This window comes from Heptranchias perlo, chromosome 2, assembly GCF_035084215.1.
Source record: "Heptranchias perlo isolate sHepPer1 chromosome 2, sHepPer1.hap1, whole genome shotgun sequence".
NCBI classification, from domain to species: Eukaryota; Metazoa; Chordata; class Chondrichthyes; order Hexanchiformes; family Hexanchidae; genus Heptranchias; species Heptranchias perlo.
Window position 1 is genome coordinate 88,652,180 of NC_090326.1, and position 27,780 is coordinate 88,679,959.

At 43.2% G+C, this 27,780-nt stretch overlaps 1 protein-coding gene across 2 annotated transcripts in view; it reads left to right on the forward strand.

Moving 5' to 3' along the window:
* The window catches only part of LOC137341081 (thrombospondin type-1 domain-containing protein 7A-like), a 368,227-nt gene that overhangs the window by 238,456 nt on the left and 101,991 nt on the right, over positions 1-27,780 (forward strand). For both annotated transcript variants that reach the window (XM_068003999.1, XM_068003992.1), the window contains 2 exons: positions 23,699-23,890; positions 25,455-25,689. In XM_068003999.1, the coding sequence (XP_067860100.1) occupies positions 23,699-23,890; positions 25,455-25,689 (427 nt within the window). The remainder of the gene's footprint in view (positions 1-23,698; positions 23,891-25,454; positions 25,690-27,780) is intronic.

The window sequence follows — 27,780 nt, forward strand, 5'->3', positions numbered from 1 at the left end:
AATAGAAAATTTACGGCACAAAAGGAGGCCATTCGGCCCATCATGTCCACGCCGGCTGAGAATCGAGCCACCCAGCCTAATCCCACTTTCCTGCATTTGGCCTGTAGCCCTGCAGGTCACTGCTCTTCAGGTGCACATCCAGGCACTTTTTAAATGAGTTGAGCGTTTCAGCCTCTACCACCCTCTCAGGCAGTGAGTTCCAGACCCCCACCACCCTCTGGGTGAAAAATTGTTTCCTCATTTCTTCTCTAATCCTTCTACCAATCACTTTAAATCTAAGCCCCCTGGTTATTGACCCCTCTACTAATGGAAATAGGTCCTTCCTATCCACTCTATCTAGGCCCCTCATAATTTTGTACACCTCGATCAAATCACCCCTCAGCCTCCTCTGTTCCAAGGAAAACAACCCCAGCCTCTCCAATCTTTCAGCATGGCTAAAATACCAGAACTGAGAGGTTATACCTATCAGGAAAGATTGAACAGGCTGTGGCTCTTTTCTCTAGAAAAGAGAAGACTGATAGAGGTCTTTAAGATTATGAAAAGGTTTGATAGGGTAAGCGTGGAGAAGATGTCTCCACTTGTGGGGGAGACCAGAACTAGGAGCCATAAATATAAGATAGTCACTAATAAATCCAATAGGGAATTCAGGAGAAACTTCTTCACCGAGAGAATAGTAAGAATGTGGAACTCGCTACCACAAGGAGTAATTGAGGCAACTAGCATGCTAGGGGGAAGCTTAATAAACACACGAGGGAGAAAGGAATAGAAGGATATGCTGATAAGGTTAGATGAAGAAGGGAAGGAGGAGGCTTATTTGGAGCATAAACACCGGCATGGACCTGTTGGGCCAAATGGCCTGGTACTGTGCTGTACAATCTATGTAATTCTATGTAAATAAACAAAATGGTGATCATTTACCACATTGAGGCCTTAAAGTACCAGCTAGTAATCGAGTGCATTTTGAGAAATAACACATTTGGACCTCATTCATTATTTATTCAAACTGTTTGAAAATACAGTACTCTGGTTAAAATCAAATTTGATTGAGAATGCGTGTAAGGGATGTTCTGTGGGGTGTCAGCCATTCAATCCTATCAGTGTGTCATTGGTGTCAGATGAGTGTCTTTCATCACTTACCAGCTGTGAGTATTGTTTCAGCTGAGTTAGCTTCTAAGCTGGAAAGAACACACAAAAAAGGTTTCAACAGGGGACATTTTATTTCAGCTAATTGCACTGGTGCCAACATTCCTGCACCATGCTATTCCACACACCATAGAGCAAAAAATATTTCTTATTTGGCAACATAATGTATAAACTTATTCTGCCAAATTAACATGCTGGGCTCATTTAAATGGATTTGCCGTCTGATTTTTTTTCTCAGTGCGACAGAATTCCATCTGAGAATCATGAAAGAAATAGCCTCACATGTTGCTAGAAAATTTAACGAGACTTTTTCCTGGCTATGGCATCTAAAAATGAAGCAAAATATCTGATTATCTAAATGCCATTATAATTTTAATAAATTACCTTTTTCATTTTATACATTATTTTCATACCTCTCCACTCATACCTTCTCCCCTAAAGACAGCAACTCTTGCTGGTTTACTGTTGCAGTAGCAGTTCTCCGGTATTTTGCCCAAATGGTCATTCCTCATATGTGAGTGCAGACAACAAATATAATTGACCACAGAAACCAAGACTGATTTTGTCCTCATCCAATGTCAATGCATGCACTTTCCAATATTTGTTCATACAATCATATCATTTACAGCACAGAAGGCCATTATGCCCGCGCATGTGCTAGGTCTTTAACTGGAGTTGTCTACTCTATTATCATTTCCCTGCCCTTTACCTGTACACTTTTCAAATACACCCAATTCCTGCTTAAATGATGTTAGAACAACAAGCACTCATATAGCACTTTTACCATCTCAAGGTAGTTAATAGAAGTGAGGAGAAAACAGATGCCAATCCAAAGAAGAACAGATTATGAGGACTGACCAAAATCTTGGTAAAATGGGTGGGTATTAAGGTAGGCCTTAAAAGAGGTGGCAAAGACAAAGGATTTAGGGAGGGAATTCAAGAGAATGGGACCTAGGCGGCTGAAGGCACAGCTGCCAATAGTGGGGTAAAAGAAGGGGGGATGTGGCTACAAGAGCAGGTAAGAGGCTGGGTATTCTGTGGTGAGTGACTCACCTCCTGACTCCCCAAAGCCTTTCCACAAGGCACAAATCAGGAGTGTGATGGAATACTCTCCATTTGCTTGGATGAGTGCAGCTCCAACAACACTCAAGAAGCTTGACACCATCCAGGACAAAGCAGCCTGCTTGATTGGCACCCCATCCACCACCCTAAACATTCATTCCCTCCACCACTGGCGCACCGTGGCTGCAGTATGTACCATCCACAGGATGCACTGCAGCAACTCGCCAAGGCTACTTCCACAGCACCTCCCAAACCCATGACCCCTACCAACTAGAAGGACAAGGACAGCAGGCACATGGGAACAACACCACCTGCACGTTCCCCTCCAAGTCACACATCATCCCGACTTGGAAATATATTGCCGTTCCTTCATCGTCGCTGGGTCAAAATCCTGGAACTCCCTTCCTAACAGCACTGTGGGAGAACCTTCACCACACGGACTGCAGCGGTTCAAGAAGGCGGCTCATCACCACCTTCTCAAGGGCAATTAGGGATGGGCAATAAATGCTGGCCTTGCCAGCGATGGCCACATCCCATGAACAAATAAGAAAAAATGCACAAGAAACTGGAGTCAGAGGAAAGGAGAGTACAGAGAGTGGGGTATTGTAGGACTGGAGGAAGTTAAAGCATTAAGGAGGGGAGAGGCCATGCAGGGATTTAAACACATAAATGAGGATTTTAGATTTGAGTTGTTGGGGGACCAGGAGCCAATGTATTGGTGTGAGGGGCAAGCAGGACTTGTTGGTCCTCACACCAATGGGGTTTTCTATGAGCTGAAGTTTAAGGAAGTGGAGGATAGGAGACCATCCAGGAGAGCATTGGAGTAATCAAGTCTGAAAGTGATAAAAGTGTGGATGAGCATTTCAGCTATAGATGGGCTGATCCAGAGATGGAGGCAGGTGATGTTAAGGAGGTGGAAGTAGGCGGTCTTTGTCATAGAGAGGATGAGAAGTTGGAGGTTCAGCTCAGTGTTGAACAGGATGCTGAGGTTGAGAACTGTCTGGTTCAGTGTTAGTGCCTAGGAAGGAAGATGGAAGTAGTGGTGGAGAATAAGGAGTTTATGATGGGGGCAGAAGACAATAGCTTCAGTCTTCCCATTGTTTAGCTGGAAGAAATTGTGGCTCATCCAAGACAGTGTATTGGACAAGCAACCTGACAACAGAGGCAGTAGAGGGATTGAGAGAGGTGGTGGTGGGGTAGAGCTGGTTGTCATCGGCATACATCTGGGAGATGACCCCATGGCTTCAGATGATGTCACCAAGAGCAGCATGTAGATGAGGAAGATGTGAGGACCAACATGGATCATTGGAAGACACTAGAAGCGATGGTACGAGGGTAGGAAGAGATGCTATGATTGGATGGGTAATTGTGGTACCAAACAACTGCATTGCCACAGAACTGGACAGCGAAGGAAAAGCATCAGAGGAGAACCATGTGATCGACTGGGTCGAAGGCTGCTGAGAGGTCAGGAGGATGAGGAGGGATAATGCACCACGATCACAGTCACAGAGAATGTCTTTCATGACTTTGGTTATGGCCGTTTTGGTGGTGTGGAAGGTGTAAAAACCTGAAAGGAGGGAATCAAACAGTGTTACAGGAGATGTGGGCATGGATCTGGGAGGGAAGAACATGGTCAAGGATCTTGGAAAGGAAATGGAGGCTGGATATGGGGATGTCGTTAGCAAGGACAGAGGGGACAAGGGAGGGTTTTTTGAGAAGGGTGTGATGATAGCAGTTTTGAAAGGGAGGGGGAGAGTGCCTGAGGAGAGGGAACAATTTATGATGTCTTCCAGCATTAGCAAAAGAAAGGGAAGTTGGATTATCTGCAATTTGGTAGGAATGAGATCAAGGGAGCAGGCGGTAGGTCTAATGGATGAAATGAACTTTGCGGGGAGATGGGGAGAAATAAGAAAGAAGAAGGTTCAGGGCTGAGGTGGAGATGGAACCGGGCAGAGGCTTGGCTTAGTGGGCAGGGGTTTCAACAGAGACAGCTTAACTGATGATTTATTTTACAAATTTGCACTTCCGGCATGAAGTTATGCCCACCAGTAGCATATATCTGGACTCGAGGCACAAAGGTCAGTCAACCCTGTAAGATTATCCATCCATAATGGACAGAAAATCCTGTGGGTCCCACTGACCTCCGTGCCTGAATTCCTGATATGTACTCCCAGCTGGTGAAGCTTTGCTCTTGGAACACAAATTCATAAAATTTACTCTATTGTGTCTTTCGCAGTAGCCATCTGTGCCATAGGACAGAAAATCATGGAGAGTGCATGGCCAAATTCCTGATGTGTGCTCCTGCCAGGTTTGGCTGTACACTAGGTATGCGATTTTGTAAAATCCCCTCTGTAATGTAATCCTGAATGTTATAAAGGTTAGCTGTCTGTCCACTTACGGACCAGTCTGTTGGGTCCATTCACTTTACAAGATGCTATCAATATTCATCTAAAGAGCATTGAGGTCACAAATTGTACTCAGAAGGGACTTTGAAACAAGGGGTCATACCTCATCAATCTATTGGATTTCTTTGAAGAGCTAACTGGGTCAACAGATGTATGTCATCCAGTGAATATATTTTACTTAGACTTTCCAAAGGTATTTCATAAAGTTCTGCTGATGAAGAACTCTTAGTAGTGTTCATTAATAATGACAAATTTAACTGGTTAGATTGAAAATTGGTTTGACAACAGAAAGCAGAGAGTGATGATAAATTGATAATGCTTTTTCTGGAGACAGAGACGAGTGGAGCTATCAGGGCTTCTTCTACGTCCTGTGCTTTTTATACTGTTCTTAAACAAACTTCTAGTTATAACGTTTGCTGAATATCTGAAGATACATGATATGGGACCAGTGTAAAAGAGGAATCTGAACAAATGAAATAAAAGGACTTTGAATGGCAGATAGATTCTAATGTGGATAAATGTTATGACCAGATTCATTAGAGAAATGACTGACAGAAAACATGATCCAGATCCTTTAAAATAATAAAAGACATGAATGATCTAAATATTGTTCAAGATAAACTGTGAAGGTTTTGTCCATAGAATAGTAGATATGTGGAATAGATTCCCATCAGCAATTAGTGTTACATCAGTTAACTGCTTTGAATAGAGCTGGATCATTATCGGTTTAAAAACAGAATTTCAGGGTGGATTTTCCAACCAGTGTGATTGCTCCTATTGACGTGATTCAGATATGTTGAGACCTGGAAATAAATGAATTCCAATCTGTCACCACCACCTACTTTTTCTCACCTGTGCCCTGTGACTCACCCTGACGCTACCTAAAGCAAATCATCTGCTGGTATTGGAAATCTAGCTGCCAGAAACTCAGTGGTCTCCCAGTGCATCCTTAGCAATGCATTGAGAGAAAAACTTAAATATTAGAATATTAATCTAGGTATATTGAGAACTGTAATCAAATTGTCCAGAAACTATAACCAGACTATAGCTCTCAGTAAACATTGCAGGCCCTCTAACTAATCAGAGAAAATAGGACAAGCCTGGGTAATAAATCCATATTCCGACTGTCAGGCTTTCTTTATCAGAACAGTATAATTAATCTTATTAAGGTAACAAAACTTCCAGATGTGCAACTCATGAAAATATGCTTGTAAAAAAGAAAGGCATGCAATTATAAAATGCCTTTCGCATCCTCAGGACATCCCAAAGCACTTCACAGCCAATAAATTACTTTTGAATTGTAGTCACTGTTGTTATGGAGGTAAATACAGCAAACAAGGTGCCACAAGCAACAAATACAGATCAAACTTTATGGTAATAACCTAAGTAAAAATGTAGGCTGTATTAATTTCAGGTATTAATCCAAAGCATTGGAAGTGAAGGGTCCATATTTATATAGATATAGTTCCCCGATTGTTGTTTAATACCAATTTGATATGATTTAGTAGTTGATGTTGCTGTATTGAGCTTTTCTTTAAACAGTAATTTGTGTAGTGAGATTGTTACTTGATCAAATCTAAAAGGTACAGAAGCTTGTCAATATTACCAACACTTTAACCAATTCAATGACCCTTCTCTCCCTCCACATTCAGTTTTAGTTCACATTGGTCGATGTTCCATGAACTTAGAATGAAAATTGATTTTTCTCCTCGTGGGAGTTTCAGCTTGTCATCAAATGCACTTTGTTTGTGCTAAGATGATATTTGATTAAACTGACTTATTTTTAAAGCAGGCAGCTCTTCTCTGCTGATCAATGAGCTATTGTCCCTCAGTAAAGCCTTTTTGTCACATGAAATACAAAGATGCTTTAGGTTATCAGTCTCCTTAATCAAATTGCTGTCTTTTTAATGTGATACATACTTATCGTCTGGATCCTTTGCTGAAACACTTAGATTTCAGAAAATTATTCAAAAAGTTGAGATTCTCTAACAATTTGCAATTTAGCTAACTTTTTTTTCAATTATGCATTGAATACTGTGCAGTAGAAAAGGTGCTATTTTGGGAAGCAAAGTGGTAGTGAAAGTTAACACAGTAATGTTTAGTTGTTTATTGCAACGGAGCATGGATGGACTCAGGGGTTGAGTCCTGCCTGACTTACTTTCTTATCTACATTGAGCACAAACTGTAGCATTTTCCATTGGAGGAGGAACAATCAGAAAGTTCAGTCATACTTAGCAATTGGCTTTAGGGTGCATTGATAGCGACTTGGAAACAGGCCCCGTGCCCCTTGTACCTTTAATGGGAGGGAGATCAGGCAGGTGGTCAAAGATGTTAATAAAGGGAAAAGCTTATCCAGGGATACCCTCATAAAAAGAAAATCATGAAACGTGGAATAAGAAAAAGCTGTTTCTTCCCAGCAAGAACACTGCTTCAAAGAATAAAATATTCTTTTCAGTTCCTAAGTGGACTTGGTTTTAATGTCTGGTTCCACACTTTTCTTTCATTGTGTGGAGATGCCGGTGATGGACTGGGGTGGACAAATGTAATGAATCTTACAACACCAGGTTATAGTCCAACAAATTTATTTTAAAATCACAAGCTTTCAGAGATTATCCCCTTCGTCAGGTGAATGAGTGAAAGGTTCTCAAATCGCATATCTTATATTAGGCTGGGACACCATCACACCAATCAAAAGGTGTCTTTGTTGTTCAGACAGATTAGCCACGGAGAACAGTACGTCCCAGTACACTGAATATACATTGTGTCAAATTACACAGACAGAGAGAAAGAGACCCAAATGGCAGAGAGAGAGAGAATATTAAAAACAGATAACTTTTTTTCCCCTTGCTGGTGGGGTTACGTGTAGCGTGACATGAACCCAAGATCCCGGTTGAGGCCGTCCTCATGGTTGCGGAACTTGGCTATCAATTTCTGCTCGACGATTTTGCGTTGTCGTGTGTCTCGAAGGCCGCCTTGGAAAACGCTTACCCGAAGATCGGTGGCTGAATGTCCTTGACTGCTAAAGTGTTCCCCGACTGGGAGGGAACCCTCCTGTGTGGCGATTGTTGCGCAGTGTCCGTTCATGCGTTGTCGCAGTGTCTGCATGGTCTGGCCAATGTACCATGCTCCGGGGCATCCTTTCCTGCAACGTATGAGGTAGACAACGTTGGCCGAGTCACAGGAGTATGAACCATGTACCTGGTGGGTGGTGTCCTCTCGTGTGATGGTGGTATCCGTGTCGATGATCTGGCATGTCTTGCAGAGGTTGCCGTGGCAGGGTTGTGTGGTGTCGTGGACGCTGTTCTCCTGAAAACGTTCTCCAAGGCGGCCTTCGATACACACGACAACGCAAAATCGTCGAGCAGAAATTGATAGCCAAGTTCCGCAACCATGAGGACGGCCTCAACCGGGATCTTGGGTTCATGTCACGCTACACGTAACCCCACCAGCAAGGGGAAAAAAAAGTTATCTGTTTTTTATACTCTCTCTCTCTCTCTCTGCCATTTGGGTCTCTTTCTCTCTGTCTGTGTAATTTGACACAATGTATATTCAGTGTACTGGGACGTACTGTTCTCCATGGCTAATCTGTCTGAACACCAACGACACCTTTTGATTGGTGTGATGGTGTCCCAGCCTAATATAAGATATGCGATTTGAGAACCTTTCACTCATTCACCTGACGAAGGGGATAATCTCTGAAAGCTTGTGATTTTAAAATAAATTTGTTGGACTATAACCTGGTGTTGTAAGATTCCTTTCTTTCATTGTGTTCTATTTATAATATTCAGGATGAGAACTTTGCTGAAAACAATGTTTACTGATAATATATGATAGAAAGTGCATACATTTTTGGAAAGATGAAAATAATTTTCACTGCTTGGCAATAAAAAAAGGGCATAGTCAGTGCATTTGTGTTACATAATGTTCTTGAGGAATTCGGATTTACATTCACAGGTGTACCCGATTCATCGCGTACTGCGCTTGATATTTCAGGGGAAGAGAATGAGATTGCATTACAGGCTTCATTGAAATAAAGTAATTCATTAAAATCAAATTTCAACTTTAGATGAGGCTCTGTCCACAACATGCACATCGCCTATATAAAATGGGGGAATTGGAGGAACTTGGACCTAACCTAGCTTAAAGGGAGAAGATGGTCTCAGCTACATTTTCAAATAGATTTTATTACATTTTCCCCCACGCATTATTTGACTTTGTTGTGTAATCTGCCATTTTGGCATTTTGTTTCTGCCCCCACACCAATACTTTCCTTCATTATTCTGAGTTGCTGCTGACGTTTGAATTGCACCATACAAAGTGGTGAGGATGAGTATTGCTTTGATGGTTCTGAATGTGATTCATGATTTAGACAAGGAAGAGAAGATCATGAAGGACCAAGAAAAGCAAATGCAATGACACCTGGGTTATTTTGTCTGCATCTGTCACCACCTTGGCACCTACATTTGTATAGCCTTCTACGTGTACCTGGACATAACAGAAGAGACCTGTGTTCATCGCCTTTGCTTGATAAGACAGGCTGTGACAGAGATGTAACAGCTGCTACAGAATGACCTGCAGACAATATCTGGAACTGGGAGGGCTCTGTCATATCAGGCAGTCTGCAGTGCACATATGTCAAGCAAGTGACTAATGCTTTGCTTGCAAGGAAAGGAAGCATCAGATGGACAGGGCACCACTTTCACTCGAATGTGGATGGGCACATTGACATCATAGCTCTTTCTATCAAATTCATAACCTACAGAGTTTGCACTGAAATAATGTTCAGGTGGGTATCTGACTACAGAAAAAATATTATGCACACCAATAGCCATTATCACGGATGCCTTTACTATGCAGCAATCCACAGTGCCCGAATCTTGAGAAGGAAAAGAAACATGGGGGCAATGGTTCTTAAGATGGCAAGTTATCCTCTGCATCCATGACTTCTGATCCCACTGAGAAACCCCTTATGGTTAGGCCTCAACTGGAGTATTGTGTTCAATTCTGGGCACCACACTTTAGGAAGGATGGTCAAAGCCTTAGAGTCGGTGCAGAAGAGATTTACTAGAATGGTACCAGGGATGAGGGACTTCAGTTATGTGGAGAGACTGGAGAAGCTGGGGCTGTTCTCCTTAAAGCAGAGAAGGTTAAAGGGAGATTTGATAGAGGTGTTCAAAATCATGAACGGTTTTGACAGAGTGAATAAGGAGAAACTGTTTCCAGTGGCAGAAGGGTCGGTAACCAGAGGGCACAGATTTAAGGTGATTGGCAAAAGAACCAGAGGCGACATGAGGAAACATTTTTTTACGCAGCAAGTTATTATGAGTTGGAATGAACTGCCTGAAAGAACGGTGGAAGCAGATTTGATAGCAACATTCAAAAGGGAATTGGATAAATACTTGACGGGAAAACATTACAGGGCTATGGGGAAAGAGCAGGGAAATGGGACCAATCGGATAGCTCTTTCAAACAGCCAGCACAGGCACGACGGGCCAAATGACCTCCTTCTGTGCTGTATCATACCATGAAACTATCATACTACTATGAAGCAGCAGAGGAGTGCCTTGGGCTGGAAGCTTGAACATCTGTTCATCACCTTCACATGCAAGAAAAATGTATCACCTGGCTTTGGTACAATGAATGAGTTTGAGCAAAAGGCCAATGGTTGTTCCTAACTTACGTTTGTACCATGCTTGATGCATCCCACAGGAAATCTGTGCAAAAGCGAGGAACACACTCACCTTCACCTTCTTCCTGATGCCAGGAAGCTTCCTCCTTGTTTGCAGCCAGGTACGAAGGAGCTAGATCACTGCATTGACTTGATTGGCAACCTTCCTCCATTCAGTTGGTACCTGTGTTTTTACTGGAGGGTGGCATTCAACCCATATAGGTTCACCTTTGGTGCACTTCCTGCCACAGAACCTCAACTCTTCGCTGTCGAAAGAAGCAGTGTTGCCCACATGCCTCTGCATTGTGAACAATTAGTCCACTTTACACTTTCACCACAACTTCCTTTTTAAGGGTATATGTTCTGTTTTTGTGGGTGCCAGTGGTGTGGGACTGCACTAGGTGCTGGGGATGGGAGGACAGCTGCACTTCCTGGTATTTTCTGGCCGTGCAGTTCTGGGAGAGCAGGAAGTTTGTGCTGCTCCAATGCACAAGTTTCAGTAAACTTTCAAAAATATGTTAATAGAGACAGGGCAGCCCAGCCCTATATTTTCCAATGCACAGTCAGGAAGAAGGGACTTCCCGGTTGTTTTTGCCATTAATTCTGAACTTCATTTCTGGGTCTTTTTGAGGTTTCTGTTCTGGTGATAATCCAGGTTTTTTTTTGCATTTCAGTTTAATTAAGCATTTCATTTTTTATTACTTTTTTCACAACTACTATTCAAGAGAATTTAAATAAGATTGGCAACATAGGTGCTAAGCAAACATGCAGGTGCAGCAAGCACTTAGGAAGGCAAATGGTATGTTGGCCTTCATTGCAAAAGGATTTGAGAATTGGAGCAAGGATGTCTTACTGCAGTTAGACAGGGCCTTGGTGAGACCACACCTGGAGTATTGTGTGCAGTTTTGGTCTCCTTATCTAAGAAAGGATATACTTGCCATAGAGGGAGTGCAGAGAAGGTTCACCAGACTGATCCCTGGGATGGCAGGACTGTCATATAAGGAGAGATTGGGTCGACTCGGCCCGTATTCACTCGAGTTTAGAAGAATGAGAGGGGATCTCATTGAAACATATAAAATTCTGACAGGGCTAGACAGACTGGATGCAGGGAGGATGTTTCCCCTGGCTGGGGGGTCCAGAACGAGGGGTCACAGTCTCAGGATATGGGGTAGGGCATTTAGGACTGAGATGAGGAGAAATTTCTTCACTCAGAGGGTGGTGAACCTGTGGAATTCTCTACCACAGAAGGCTGTGGAGGCCAAGTTACTGAATATATTTAAGAAGGAACTAGATAGATTTCTAGACACATAAGGCATCAAAGGGTATGGGGAGAAAGCGGGAATATGGTATTGAGATAGAGGATCAGTCGTGATCATATTGAATGGCGGAGCAAGCTCGAAGGGCCGAATGGCCTACTCCTGCTCCTATTTTCTATGGAGGATGGGCGTTTGTTAGGAATTTCCGTTGCTCTCGGGTAGCTAGAAGATTAGGAGAACTTCTACAGTCATGAGCAGAGGCAAGTGAGCCTTTGTTGGAGAAGGGCTCAATAGACCCATGCCCACTCAGGGAGTGGGGTGTGTAGACCATGCCACAGTTACTTGGACATGTCTGGAAAGCTATGTCTTCACTGCTTATGCTTCACCAATGAGATCAACATGGAGCTTTGCTATGTCCTGCAGAAAAACCTCCTCAATGACAGGGAAGACTGACTTGAATTTCTATGCTACAAGGTGCTTTTAAATTTCCTCAGGTGAATGTTTCCTCCAGGGGGAAATGAGGAGAAATTTTTCTTACACAGCGCGTTGTTATGATCTGGAATGCACTGCCTGAAAAGGTAGTGGAAGCTGACTCAATAGTAACTTTCAAAAGGGAATTGGATATTACTTTATATATTATATTACTTTATATATTATATATTACTTGAAAAGGAAAACATTTACAGGGCTATTGGGAAAGAGCAAGGGAGTGGGACTAATTGGATAGTTCTTTCAAAGAGCAGTCACAGACACGATGGGCTGAAAGGCCTCTTTCTGTGCTGTACGATTCAATGATTCTATGACCTGTAAGTTCAACCAAGCTGCATGTGATTTTGTGATGCCTGATAAGTTGCCTGTTGCCAGAATGCCTTCAGTGTATCATAAATGCATTGAAGGAAGAAAAATATGCAGCACTGAGTAGTTGGCTGCAGCTGCAATGTGGTCGCTTGGTTGCACCTCTCCAATTGACTCCATGGAGTTGTGGTCCACATTATCCCACGCGAGCTCCTCCAGACTGCTCAGTGACTTAAGATTGGGTGTGCACCCTTAAGTTGCCAGCCACTCCCTGCAGTTATGTGCCTCTTTCTCCTGCAATCGTAAAGGAGATTCATGACTAAGGTCAAAGCATGTGCACTCAGGGGGCAGATTTTTTTTTTATTCGTTCATGGGATGTGGACGTCGCTGGCGAGGCCGGCATTTATTGCCCATCCCTAATTGCCCTTGAGAAGGTGGTGGTGAGCTGCCTTCTTGAACTGTTGCAGTCCGTGTGGTGAAGGTTCTCCCACAGTGCTGTTAGGTAGGGAGTTCCAGGATTTTGACCCAGCGACGATGAAGGAACGGCGATATATTTCCAAGTCGGGATGGTGTGTGACTTGGACGGGAACGTGCAGGTGATGTTGTTCCCATGTGCCTGCTGCTCTTGTCCTTCTAGGTGGTAGAGGTCGCAGGTTTGGGAGATGCTGTTGACAAAGCCTTGGCGATTTGCTGCAGTGCATCCTGTACGTGGTACACATTGCAGCCACTGTATGCCGGTGGTGAAGGGAGTGAATGTTTAGGGTGGTGGATGGGGTGCCAATCAAGCGGGCTGCTTTGTCCTGGATGGTGTCGAGCTTCTTGAGTGTTGTTGCAGCTGCACTCATCCAGGCAAGTGGAGAGTATTCCATCACACTCCTGACTTGTGCCTTGTAGATGGTGGAAAGGCTTTGGGGAGTCAGGAGGTGAGTCACTCGCCGCAGAATACCCAGCCTCTGACCTGCTCTTGTAGCCACAGTATTTATGTGGCTGGTCCAGTTAAGTTTCTGGTCAATGGTGACCCTCAGGATGTTGATAGTGGGGGATTCGGCGATGGTAATGCCGTTGAATGTCAAGGGGAGGTGGTTAGACCCTCTCTTGTTGGAGATGGTCATTGCCTGGCACTTGTCTGCCACTAATGTTACTTGCCACTTATGAGCCCAAGCCTGAATGTTGTCCAGGTCTTGCTGCATGCGGGCTCGGACTGCTTCATTATCTGAGGGGTTGCGAATGGATTTGAACACTGTGCAATCATCAGCGAACATCCCCATTTCTGACCTTATGATGGAGGGAAGGTCATTGATGAAGCAGCTGAAGATGGTTGGGCCTTGGACACTGCCCTGAGGAACTCCTGCAGCAATGCCCTGGAGCTGAGATGATTGGCCTCCAACAACCACTACCATCTTCCTTTGTGCTAGGTATGACTCCAGCCACTGGAGAGTTTTCCCCCTGATTCCCATTGACTTCAATTTTACTCGGGCTGCTTGGTGCCATACTCGGTCAAATGCTGCCTTGATGTCAAGGGCAGTCACTCATACCTCACCTCTGGAATTCAGCTCTTTTGTCCATGTTTGGACCAAGGCTGAAATGAGATCTGGCGCCGAGTGGTCCTGGCGGAACCCAAACTGAGCATCGGTGAGTAGGTTATTGGTGAGTAAGTGCCGCTTGATAGCACTGTCGACGACACCTTCCATCACTTTGCTGATGATTGAGAGTAGACTGATGGGGCGGTAATTGGCCAGATTGGATTTGTCCTGCTTTTTGTGGACAGGGCATACCTGGGCAATTTTCCACATTGTCGGGTAGATGCCGGTGTTTTGGCTGTACTGGAACAGCTTGGTAGCAGAATGGATAGCAAGCTCGCTACAAAACCGAAAATAGGGAATAGGGGTTAAGGGTAGCTACTCAGACTGGCAAAAAGTTGGAAATGGTGTTCCACAGGGATCAGTGCTGGGACCACTGTTGTTCACAATTTACATTAACGATTTGGACTCGGGAATCGGATGTACAATCTCAAAATTTGTGTACAACACCAAATTGAGGCGTGTAGTTAATACAAAGGAAGAATGCGTCAAAATGCAAGGGGACATTAATAAACTTGCAGAATTGGCATGTAATTGACAAATGAATTTCTATATAGATAAGTGTGAGGTGGTGCATTTTGGTAGGAAGAATAAGGAGGCCACATACTGCTTGGATAACAAGAGTCTAAATGGGGTAGTGGAGCAAAGGGGCCGCGGGGTACAGATACACAAATCACTAAAAGTAGTGACGCAAGTTAATAAGGCCATAAAAAAGGCAAACCAAGCCCTGGGGTATATTCCTAGAGGGTAGAATTGAAAAGCAGAGAAGTTATGTTGAACTTGTATAGAACCTTGGTTAGACCACACTTGGAGCACTCAGCACAGTTCTGGTCTCCATATTATAAAAAGGATACAGAGGCATTGGAGAAGGTGCAAAAAAGATTCACAAGGCTGATACCAGAACTGAAAAGATATATTTATCAGGAAAGGTGGAACAGGTTGGGGCTCTTTTCTCTACAAAATGGAAGGCTGAGGGGTGACCTGATAGCGGTCTTTAAGATAATGAAAGGGTTTGATAGGGTAGACATAGAGAAATGTTTCTACTTGTGGGCAAGTCCAAAACTAGAGGTCATTAATATAAGATAGTCACTAATAAATCCAATTGGGAGTTCAGAAGAAAGTTCTTACCCAAAAAGTGGTTAGATTGCGGAACGCGCTACCACAAAGAGTAGTTAAGGCAAATAGCATAGATGCTTTTAAGGGGAAGCTATATAAGCACAGGAGAGAGAAACGAAAAGAAGGACATGCTAATGGGGTTAGATGAAATAGGGAGGAGGACGCTCATGTGGAGCATAAACGCCGGCATAGATCAATTGCGCCGAATGGCCTGTTTCTGTGCTGTAGACTTGATGTAACTCAGTGTAAGATTGGTGAAATGCTGATTGTTTCATGAGCCTGACACTGCTATGCAATTGTTCACTGTCCTTCCTAAAAGTAGAGTTCAAGTGGCATCATTTAAGTGGGTGCTGGTGGAGTCTTCACATTGTGGAGGAATTTTCTGGGAATGTGAGAGGTAATGCATGAATATGGGTTATCTTATGATAGTGTTATCAAAAGGGGTCCCTAAGGAAGAGTAATAATCTCCTGTGAGTATGCTGCCGATTGAGATGAAAGCGTATATTTGTTCTATGCCAGAACATTATAAAGAGATAACATCGGAGACACTTACTATCGTAAACATCTTCAAAGTGTTGAACTTTTTTCTTCATCCGGAAGGAAGGCCCCCTAACAGCAGTTACTTCATTGACCTGCTCCACCATCTCTTGCCATGCAGCTCTGACAAATACTTTTCAAAGAGGATAGCGCTCACAACCAAAAATATAAACCTTACTTTGCATGACCTCCAACAGAATGACTTACAGTGGTCTTTTCAAGAAAGAAACTATCCTCTAACTTGCAGTCTCCTGGCTCATCCTCTGCTTGCAGCAGTAAAAATGGATCAAAAACTCTCCTCCACAGGAAGTGCCCTAGATTTCCCACCCCTACGGTCTTCCATGCTTCTAGCTCTTGGCCTGACCGCACCGGAAATGCATCATCATATGTGAATGAGGAGACCTCAGAAAATTCCAGGAGGTTCCTTTTTAGTGCCCATACCAGAAAATGCCCGGGCATTCTTCTGAAGCTGCTGGATTTTGTGCTTCCCGGTTAAGCCATCTAGACAAGCTTTTCAATGCTAGTAGCCTATTTAAATTAGTGGAATGGATTGCTATCACTCTTTGAACTGTTGATGATGGAAGCTTATGCCATGCGCCAACTCAACTCTATTTTTGCTGTCTTGAAAAATCATGGTTACACAACGGCTCATTGTGCCTGTGCCGGCTCTTTGAAAGAGCTATCCAATTAGTCCCATTCCCCTGCTTTTTCCCCATAGCCCTGTAATTTTTTTCCCTTCAAATATCTATCCAATTCCCTTTTGAAGGTTTACTGTTTCAGTGTAGTTCCTGCTGGCACTAATTGTCAATATCACCTAGAACTGGGACACGTTATTGGGCAGAGTAGAGGGAGCATACAGCTGTGCTATACATGACCTGGGAATGTATTCTAGTACCTGGCACCAGCATCTCTCAACTTGATGAGCAGAAAAATTGTTTCAAAAGGCCTTTGTTGCCACTATCTTTCCTATAACTAAACATGCTATTATATAAATACCTCATATCTACCAGTGTTTGATTGATTTTTTTTGGGAAGTTAGAAAGTAGAAGACATATATGAATTTCAAATGCTGGATGTGCAAGTGTCAATGTAGCACACACAGCTGGGAAGATATTCCTGTTTCCCCTACAAATTTTTTGATTCCAATCCACCTGAGCAAGATCCCTCCTCCTGTGCTGTACCTACTACGTTACTATGATACTATGAACTGAAAGAGAATAACACTATCAATTGTCACTCTGGCTCGATTTGTCTTGACTTCAAAAGGAAGCTGTTTCCTCATCTATTATTGTGAAGTCCAACGTAAGAAATAATGTTACATTTGCCCTCAGTCTTCTGTAATTTATTTTCATTAATTTGCTTGTCGGGCAGTACAAAGGTTTCGGTTGTGTTTTTGCTTGACAATCAAATTAAGGGAGGTTCTTTCAGACTCCTCATTTGTTGAATATTTTATAAGTTTATATAGGCTTTTGATTGTGTCTCTTTACAGAACCTGACTTTCAATTTAAGGATTATAAGGCATTTACTGTATTATTTAGTGAACCCGCTCTGAGGGATTATATCGGAGAGTTTAGTCCAAAAGATGCTCTTTTATTATTTAAAGTGCTTTAAAATACTTTGACAAAGAGGAAGGTAATCATCAGACAGCCTATTAATTGCTAAATGTCTCCACTGTGATGCGTTTCCTTCCATTTCATTTTAAAATAAAGAGCATCTGACTGATAAAAATTGATGTAATGATTTATAATCACGTATGTGAACAATACAACAGCACTGACAGTGAATTCACCTATCTGTTTCACTCAGTAATCTGTTTTTGTCCTGCGTCAGTCTCCTTAGCAGTGTTTAAATTCCTTTTTTAAGTTTTATTGGGATGATAACAATCAGTCTGTTTTTCCCCTGGCCCCCTCCTCTGGTCATGCCCCCAACTTTAAAAGGAGGATGAGTTGTGGATCTGCGCCCAGGACCTCCTGATTTTTTCTCCACCTTGTCGGGAAACATTTGATCACTGTTCATTGCTCTGTGCCTCTCTAGAGAGAGAGAGAGATTTACATTTATATAGTGCCTTTCAAGGTCTCAGGATGTCCCAAAACACTTTACAGCCAGTGAAGTATTTTTGATGTGTGGTCATTGTTGTAATTAGAGCAACGCAGTTGAGGCTAGTAAGACAATGGTGTGGCAAAACCAAACCTTAACCACCACCAGATTGACACTGTCCTGTGGGACAGTAGTGCCACAGCGCTACTATAAAATTGGTACTGCTAAAAAATAGATTAATTTTTTTTTCTCTTCTGTGCCACCATGTACTTGCTGCTGACTGGTTTTATGGAAGAAATGGTAAAATCTGTAAATAACAGAAATGAATTAAAAGTGCATTGTCAGTTTTCCAAAGGCTTTAGTAGTTATTGCAGGAAAGTGTCATTTAGTCTACAGAATTTTTTTGATTTGAGAATTTTGGATAAAATTTCCACATTAGAAGCATTTGCAAGTGCTTGAGCGTAGAAGTATAAATTTGTTCCAATACAACCAGTTCAAATTTTTTAATCCATTCTCTGTACATTGTTTGGCTGCAGTGGTGAATAGTAATGGGATGTGCACAGTAGACAGAAAACATTTTTACCCCTTCCCAACAAAAATGGTCTAGTTCCCAGTGCAGTGTTAAAAACTTATTGGATTCACTAGAAGAGAATTAGAAGAAAAAAGCCTACACTTTTGAACATTTAATTGAGCCCTGAGCACATATCACAGTGAGTCTGAAAATCACATACAGATCATATCTACACACAATAGCAAATCAAGATCGGAACAATTTGAAAGTCAGGATGTATTTGGGCAGAATCTATTCAGTAAATGCGATTCATTGGGGTTTAACTGCCTGTGTGCATTATTTTTATTGATTTTGGTAACTTTTCTGTGATCTTTTAACACAATTGGTAATGAATTTAGCAGATTAATGATTGCATTAAAATAGAGCAAACAGAAAGATAGTGCAATCACTGTTAACCAATGCACTGAATAAGAATGATTTGGTGAAACTTCATAATTTGAATTTAAAAAAGAACATTTTTGTTTAATTAGATTTGGTTTGCTTAAGTACTTTTTATGTGCATCATAAATCAAGGTAACTATACCGTTTTCAAGCTTCTTTCCTTGACTTTTTATGAAAGAGAATAATGAATGTAACAAACTGACCATTTATATGTACCTGTAAAGATATGTAAAACACCAACCCTTCGGGCACGATTTTAAAAGGGCAGTGGGATCGCAGTGGGGGGGAGTGAACGGGTGCACGGGTAACCTGAATAATAAAAACTTACCGTTCCCCATGCAATCGCAACTTAATTGGTGGCCATTAACCTTGTTTCCGGGTTTGGCATCTGAAAGCTGCGCAGTGGGCGGACTGCGCACCCCCATGACCTGCTGTCATCTGGAGCATTGGGCCATTGCTCCAATGGATTTTGCTGAAGCAAGAAGCAAGGAGACACAATGGAGCAACACAGTGGCAAGGCTACTCCAAGATTCAGCGACGCTTCACTGGAGGTGCTGCTGGCCAGGGTGAGGAGGAGGAGGAGGGAGCTATTTTACCCCGCCGGCAGGAGGAAACGCACTGCCTCTGCCACCAAGAAGGCTGACTCGAGGTGGCAGAGGAGGTCACGAGCAGGTGCAACATATCCCGCACCTGGGTCCAGTGCAGGAAGCATTTCAATGACCTAACTAGGTCAGCAAAACACTTACTGATTCTCCTGCATTCCGTGTCGCACATCAACACCTCCCCCCCAACTCATTCTGCACTGCCAACACACTGCACTCCATCACATCACTCCTCACACCCACTTAAAGTTCATCCTCAATTTACCTGCACTTCCTCACCTCCCCATTTGTGACCCCACCACTACCACTCACCCCAATCCTGATCCAATGTGATGTCTCTGTCTTATACTCACCCTCTGATGCACCTCTTTCACGGTCAGCCTCACCCAAAGCAATGCATTCATCGGCTGATCACTTCACCATCACTCACTCACACGTCTGTACTTTCTCCCCTTCTAAGAGAAGAGAGCGCAAAATGTACACGAGAGGGTGAGGACTGGAGGGGGGGCCACAACAAATAGTGGTCCTCACAGACGTGGAGGAGGAGGCCCAAGAGATCAGCCGCACCCTTGAGTGCCTGTCCGTCGGGGATGCCGAGACTGGCACCCCACAAATGTCTGGTGACACAACTTTAACATTCATCACACACAACATGAATTGATGTTAACAATGATTGGCATGTTGAACACCTCAGTATTCTCATCACAACATGACACATCTGTGATGATGCTTAATATTGCCTTCTGTTCTCTTACAGGCCCTTCAAAGACTGCAGTGACGGCAGAGGGCAATTCCTCAGAGGACCTGCCGGCCTCTGAGGGCGCACCATCACATCTTAGTGAGCCATCCACCAGCACAGATACTCACACCTCGGTGGGTCCTAGTAGTCAGTTAGTTGGGTTGACACCTGGTGAGTCACCACACACAAGTGAGCACGAGCGGACACTGGTGGCAGGGGCAGCTGTGGAGAGTCTGCGTCAGTGAGCGCACTCCACGCCAGGCTCTGCTCAGCTGGACGCAGATGCTGAACCCCGGGGGCCATTCTTTGAAAGGAGAATGATCGAGGGACAGCAGCACATTTGCAAGGTACTGGAACAGGTGTCATGCACACTCTCCACAATAGTGCAGAGGATGGAGGAGTCCAACTCCTGCATTAGTGGAATGGTGGTACAGGTACATGAGGGAATCTCTGAGATAGTTCCGCGGGTAACTGCGGAAATGTCTGGAATAGTGTCACAGTGCGGGAATGTCTGCGATGGAAAGAAAGCTGGCCTCCATTAAGCTTCAAGCACAGCTCATAAATGAGTCCATTCAGGCCCTGACAATGGCCATTCGGACTCACGGTGAACATTCTGCCGCCTTAAGCAGGCGGACAGAAACTTTACAACTGGGCTTACAAGGCATCACACATGTCCTCCAAACTGTTCTCCAGCAGGGCGGTAGGAGTGATGTGGGCCTCTCCCAGGAGGGGGATGATGGCAAAAGGGGACATGGAAGTGGGGATGCCACTCAAAGCGCTTCCACATCTCACCTGTTGCCCCCCTCTCAACCAGTAGTCGGTCGCAATGCTGCCTCCTCTCCAGGTGACTGAGTCAGCCCCTGCACAGGTGCAGGTGGAGCAGTCTTTGGTGGGGCCCTCACAGGCTCCAAAACCCAGAGGGCATAAGCCGAAAGCATCTAAGCAGTCCGGCCATGGACATGAGCAACCTGCCACTACCTCTGCTGCAGCCACAGGCAATACACCACGTAGAAGTAGTAGGAAGAGAAAGGCTAAGGATTTGTTATCACGAAGAGTATGCACAAGGGTGTCTGACAGACTGTCATATTTTTCATTTATATTTGTTTTTTGATAAAGTCGCATTAAATGTTATCATTCTCGCCACTACTGCCACATCTTGCCCATTCTTGACTGCCTTTTGTGATAGTGCCCTTTCATCATAAATGGCGACACTTGATGCCACCCAGTGGGTGACTTTACAATGGGTGTGTGTGTAGTTGCAGGACTGTTTTGTGCGGGGGTGGGGGGGTGGGGGATAGTGTTGCTACTGCTCTTTCCAGGTGGTCTGAGGACTGGACTCTTCTCACTTTGTGATCTCCTTATGAGGAGCATTCACATATAAGTGACTCCCTGGCCTCATGAGCAGCCAGGTGAGCCACTACGCTGTCCAGGGGTTCCTCCACCTCCTCCTTCTCCTCCTCCTCTGCTCCCACTGCTGCTCCTCCTCAATGTTCATTGCAGATGTGGATGGTGGATGACAGCATGAGGCCTCATCAACCGGTACTCCTCTCTGTTGCGCCATTTTGTGCGGGACACAACACACTACTATAAGGTGACCCACTCTCGCTGGTGTGTATTGAAGTGCTCCCCCAGAACGATCGAGGCACCAAAATCGCATCTTCAGCAGTCCTATCACATGTTCAATTGTAGACCTGGTGGATATGTGCCTGTCATTGTATCAATGCTGTTCCTCACTGATGGGGTTCCACAGAGGTGTCATGAGCCACGTGTGCAGGGGGTACCCCTTGTCCCCGAGGAGCCAGCCCTTTAGGGTGTTTGGTGCGTGGAAGAGGACTGGGATGTTGGATTCCCTCAGAATGAACGATTCGTGCAGCTGCCAGGGAATCTCACACGCATGTGAAGAAAGTTTTAGCGGTGATCATAAACGAGCTAAGCATTGATCGATTGATAACCCTTTCTGTTGATGAATAGGCCTGGTTCAAGTGGAGTTGCTCGGATTGCTATATGCGTGCAATCAATTGTACCCCATACCTGTTGGAAGCCAACCATAGAGTGGAATCCCACTGCCCTCTCCGTCTGGCTGAGGTCGTCCATGGGGAAATTGACATATTGCGAGGCTATGCGAAACAAGCCGTCGGTGACCTGCCTTATGTACTTGTGGGCAGATGACTGAGAGACCCCGGCGATGTCACCGGTGGCGCCCTGCAATGATCCAGAGGCGAAGACATAGAAGGCAGTGGTCACTTTAACAGCGATGGGTAATGAGATGCCCAACCGGGAGCAGCTCAGAATGAAGGAGGCTGCAGAAGTCTGCACCCACCTAGTGACTCACTCTCAGCCTCTGTAGGCACTGATCCTCAAAGAGGTCCAGGAAGCTGAGCCTCGGTCTGTAGACCCTCTGACAAGGGTAGTGCCTCTTCCATCAGTTGTTCCCCTCTGTGCTCTTGTGCAGGTGCTTGTGGCGCAGCATTGTGTTGTGGAGCTACAAGTGGCGGAAGTGCATACCGTGCCTGGCGAGGATGGTGATGTTCCTCATCCTCAGATGTACTGATGAATCGCGCCCTCCATCCTGATGGTGTCAGTTTGAGGGGGTCCGAAAATTTGGTAAATATTTGTAAACAGATTAATTCTGAGTGTAAACCAAGAATTTTCAGTCTAAGCACAAAGACCTCCCAGCCAAAAGTTTGTCTGAGAGAACTGAGTGCCCTGCTGCAATAATTCACCTTTTATCCCCATCTGTCAAACAGGGATTTAAATGTTCAAATGGCTGCCAGCTGAAACACGACTACTTTCCCATGGAGTACTTCACACAGCACAGGAAACACGTTGAGCTAGCGTTAAAATCACTTGCCTTCATTGTTAATTGGATTTATGGACATTTCAAGTACTTTAAGTACTTGATTTACTGTTTTAAATATCATCCCGCTGGCTTTATTTGCCAAAAAATCCCGATTTTCTTTGTCCCTCCCGCTCCCAACGGACCCGCACTTTCATTTTAAAATCGTGCTCTTGGAGTTCAGGTCCCACTCCTGAGACTTGAGCACAAAATCTAGGCTGACACTCCAGTGCAGTATTGAGGGAGTACTGCACTGTCGGAGGTGACTTTAAACCAAGGCCCCGACTGCCCTCTCAGGTAGACGTGAAAGATCCCATGGCACCATTTGAAGAACAGGATGGGAATTATCCCCCATGTCCTGGCCAGTATTTATCCCTTAATCAATATCACGAAAGAAATAAATGATCTGGTCATGATCACATTGCTGTTTGTGGGATCTTGCTGTTTGTAAATTGTTTGCTGTGTTCCCTACATTACAACAGTGACTACACTTCAAAAAGTACTTCATTGGCTGTAAAGTGCTTTGGGATAACCTGAAAGGCACTATATAATTGCAAGTTCTTTCTTTTCTTTCTTTAGCAGCTAGTGTATTACTACAAGTAAGGATGTTGCTTACATTAGCTGACACTTTAACATTGAAAACCCCTATCACAACACCATTTACAGGCCTAATAGGTATCGCAGGTAAATATAATGAAAACTGTAATCGGTCAGTTGACATAGGGGTTTTTAATGTATTTTGAAATGGAATATTGTGACTCACCTACCAGTTTTAGTATGTAATGGATTTTATTGATCTTACTGAGGCTATATTCACAATTGAAATTATATAGCAGTTATTTTTATAGCTGTAGTTATTAGTGTATTAGCTATCTTCTCTCAAATGTTTACATTTCTATTCACGTGTGTTCCGATTTCCTTCCTTTCACTCTAAACTGATGAATTGTTGTTGGTTTTCTTCTTTCCCCAGGAGAAGTTGTGGACAGAAATTTGTGTAGAGAAGCTATCTATCCAGTCCCAGTGTTGTGTGAAGTCCCATGCCCAAGAGACTGTGTTCTTAGCAAATGGTCGGAATGGTCATCGTGCTCATATACCTGCTCTGGGAAAACCACCGAGGGAAAACAGATGCGTGCGCGCTCAATTCTGGCATACGCAGGTGAAGGTAAGATTGCCAATCAGTAAAACTGTACAGAATTCCTTTACTCTTGCATATACTTTGCAGCACAGAAACAGGCCATTCGGCCCAACTGGTCTATGCCAGTGTTTATGGTCCACACAAGCCTCCTCCCATGCTACTCCATCTAACCCTATTAGTGAAAAGAACAATGAATTAGTGGCTTTCACGTAATCATCTGTGTATATTCAAATTGCTTGGTTTCTTAATAAATTTTGCTAATTGAGGAGTTGCATTGGGTTGACTGAGGTGCATTATTGACTTTAATAAGAAATAGCTCTCCGGGGATTCAGGCTCTGAGCAAATTTATAGTTACTGCTCTAATTGTGTACCTTAATGTTCAGTTTTATCCTGGGAATTCATCAAGTTATGCTTGTCATGTCACCTGATTGCCTATAAATTTATTGACACACATCAAAGGATTATTGTCAAAGCAGTGGTAGGTGATTTTTCTCTTGTGATATCTGTTTTAAGCCTATGCTGTCTAGCTGGTGCTGATATTCCTCTTACTGGCAAATTTGTTCAGTTACATTTACTGTCCAAAGGCAGCAGGGCATGTCATGATTTCATGAGTTAGGTGTCATTGACCCCAGCTGTGTTTAATGCTTCATCAACCACTGAATGTTTTGAACAACTAATATGGCACAGACACATTTAACTCCAGGTGAAGTACTGCAGCTATATTAATTATTATGAATAAAATCAGCCATACTATCCATGCATGCAAAAGAAATATGTTTTACTAATACATTCAAAACCATTTCTTTATCATGAATAGACAATCATTTCACAAAGATGATTGAATGCAATGCTTTGATTCTTCTCTCCCCACTGCCACTATCATTTTTCTCAATGTTCCCTCTAGATGATAGTTCCTTGGTGCCACACAATATACTTAACTGAAAGGGTAGATTGGTGTCTTGTCTCAGGGCTGTGCCTATGATGCTCCATAACTGCTCATTATTAAATGTGTGAGTGACTTGGGATTATTTTTCCTTATGTAGGTGTAGGGACCTTATTGTGTGGATAATTGATTAGTGCAAGTCTATGTTCTACCTTCCATGTGCAGTCAATCTGTTTCTCCAGTAAATTAGATTCCACTATTTACAGCATTAAAACCATGAAATATCAAGTCAGGAAAAGCCCCTTAAATATGAAAATTTTCCAAATATAAAAATTCATTGCCCAGTGACTGGCTACAAGTTGCAAACTTTGTTGCCTTTTTATAAAAAAAGTAATTTATTGTGGTGAAACCATACACAACATTTCACAAAAATAGCAAAAAGGATGGTCAGAAATTGAAGGTGCTCTCAAATAACTTTTGTGTCATTTACATATTATTATAATATTAATTGGAACAGCAGTGTCACATAAACAGAAGAAGCAGTGAACTACACTTACGTGAATGGATGACATGTTTAGTTTCAAGCTGGCCTCATGCCTATTGTTTTTTTTAAATCAGACCCTTATTATTTCAGTGGTAAAACTGTCAAGAATGTTTTTGCAGATGAATGCATCACATACTATTTTTATATTGTTTGTTTTTTAATAGGAGCAGCACAATGTCCAAACAGCAGTGCCTTACAGGAAGTACGCAGCTGTAATGAGCATCCTTGTACTGTATATCACTGGCAGACTGGTCCTTGGGGCCCCTGTATCGAAGACTTGTCTGTAGCTACTCTTAATTCAAGCACCAGCTGGAGTGGTGAGGCAACCTGTGCTGTGGGAATGCAAACAAGAAAGGTTATTTGTGTGAGAGTCAACGTGGGACAAGTTGGACCAAAAAAGTAAAGGCATATTAATTGCTCAATAAAACTGTGATAATATTTGCTTTGGGTTAAAGAAAGCTGTCTAAAATAATGTGTGCTACTATTGACTGAAGTGTTCACATGGTATAATAATGTCAAAATGTATCCATAGGATCCAACTCAGTTTTAGAAGAATGCAGTTCAGATGTTCAAATGCTGTGGTTTGGGAATTTTTTTCTCCCATTTATAGGGGGAAATCTAGCCCATAAAATATTTGCTGTGTTGAAGCACAGATTGATTTTGTAGAGCTCAGATAATAGTTTGCATTCAGTATTGTGACCTGGAATGACTCAATACATAATGATGATCTACTAGAGGTCATGAAAGGCGCTATATAAATGCACGTCCTTCTTTCTTTAGCTCAAGTTGACCTAATGCCAACCATTGATTGCCTCCTTCACAAATTGCTGTAGTGATTTGGGCAGATATCATGAATGTTTTTTTGACCCGTGTATCCCAAATAATCACCATTAATATGCTTAGTAAATGGTTTTCTGGATGTTGATTTGGTCACCCTTAGATCTGTTGATAGTGAAGGCTGACTGTGATGAGTTTAAGCTTTACTGGAAGGGCAAAAATAACAACATTTATGCAGCGCATTTAATGTTGAAAAATGTCCCCAGACACTTCAGTGTAAACAGACAAAAATCGATGCCGGTTCAAAGAAGGAGATATTAGGAGGGCTGACTAAAAGCTTAGTCAAAGAGGTAGGTTTTAAACATAGTCGAGCAACAGACTGTTAATATAGAGATGCATTATTACAACATTTTGTGGTTCACACAGCCAAACTGGAACAGGTTATAGAGAAAGAGACTCGGGGTGAAATTGGTCTTCACGAGTAACGCAAAACTCGTTCCTAGTGAATTGCCAGCCAGTTTTACACCATGCCCGATTTTCTTTTCTATTGACTTCATTGAAAAAGAAAATCAGACGTAGTGTAGAATGGGCAGGTGATTCACTAGGAGTATATTTCGCACGACTGACAAAGACCAGTTTTACCCCTCAGTATTCCAATTTTTTTGTTTTATTTTTTAAATCCCAAAAACTTAAATGTATTATTATTAGTTATTATTAATACATTTCAGATTTAATTATTAAAGGCCAATCTGATTAATACATCCCAATGAACATTATTTATTTCACAAGGAAAGCTTTGAGTCTACTTTATAGAATGTACAATATAGGACATCAGTGCATTAGGTGCTCGGGACTCCAGTGCCAGAATGAGCTGACCTCAACAACAGTTTGCATTTATACAGCACCTTTAGCATAGAAGAAACATCCACATGCACTTCGTTGAGGCGTAATCAAAAAATGGACGCTGAGCCAAAGTACCTGAGAACAGGGAACCATTTACAATATCAGCTAGAATGGGGGCCAGGAAAGGATGTTTGGTGGTCAGCGGTTTAGTGGGAATGGGGTCAAGAGAGCGGGGGTGGGCTTCATGGATGAGATGAGTGTGGAGAGGGCTTGGAGAGAGATGAGACAGAAGTTAGAGAGTGATGCACATTCAGGGCTATAATAAGTAGGATGCTGGAAGGAGATTTGGTTTAGTGGGCAAGTGGAAGGGGGGGAAGTAGTAGAGGCTGGTGAATGGATGGTCTTGTTCTTGGTGACAAAGAAGTCCTTGAGTTCCTTGCATTTGTTGGAGGTGAGGTTGAAGGGTGAAGAGCTTTAAGGAGATGGTTGATAGTGGAGAAAATAAACAGCTGGTTATCTTTCCTCTCTGCCAAAACCATCCGCTACTCCAACATCATCCTGGAGAGCAGATTGAGATCCGATAATGCTTGATGTAGTCCAGCCAGATTGGGGTGTGGAGTAAACCTCAGGCCTCCGTGCCCCATAATATCAAGCCTCCCACTATCGCTTAATGCCCCTCAGAGCATCCTTCTTGAAAATGGTTACTTTTCCAATTCCTGCTGTGGTTTCTGATTCTTATTTCTGTGAAATGATGGAGCCTAGTTTAAAACAACACTGACATCTGAGAATTCGTCATTACAAAGGGCAGGTGGAAAATGTTCATGTATTTTGTAAAAAGCAGCCATTCGGAAGATTGTGGTACTTGTTTTT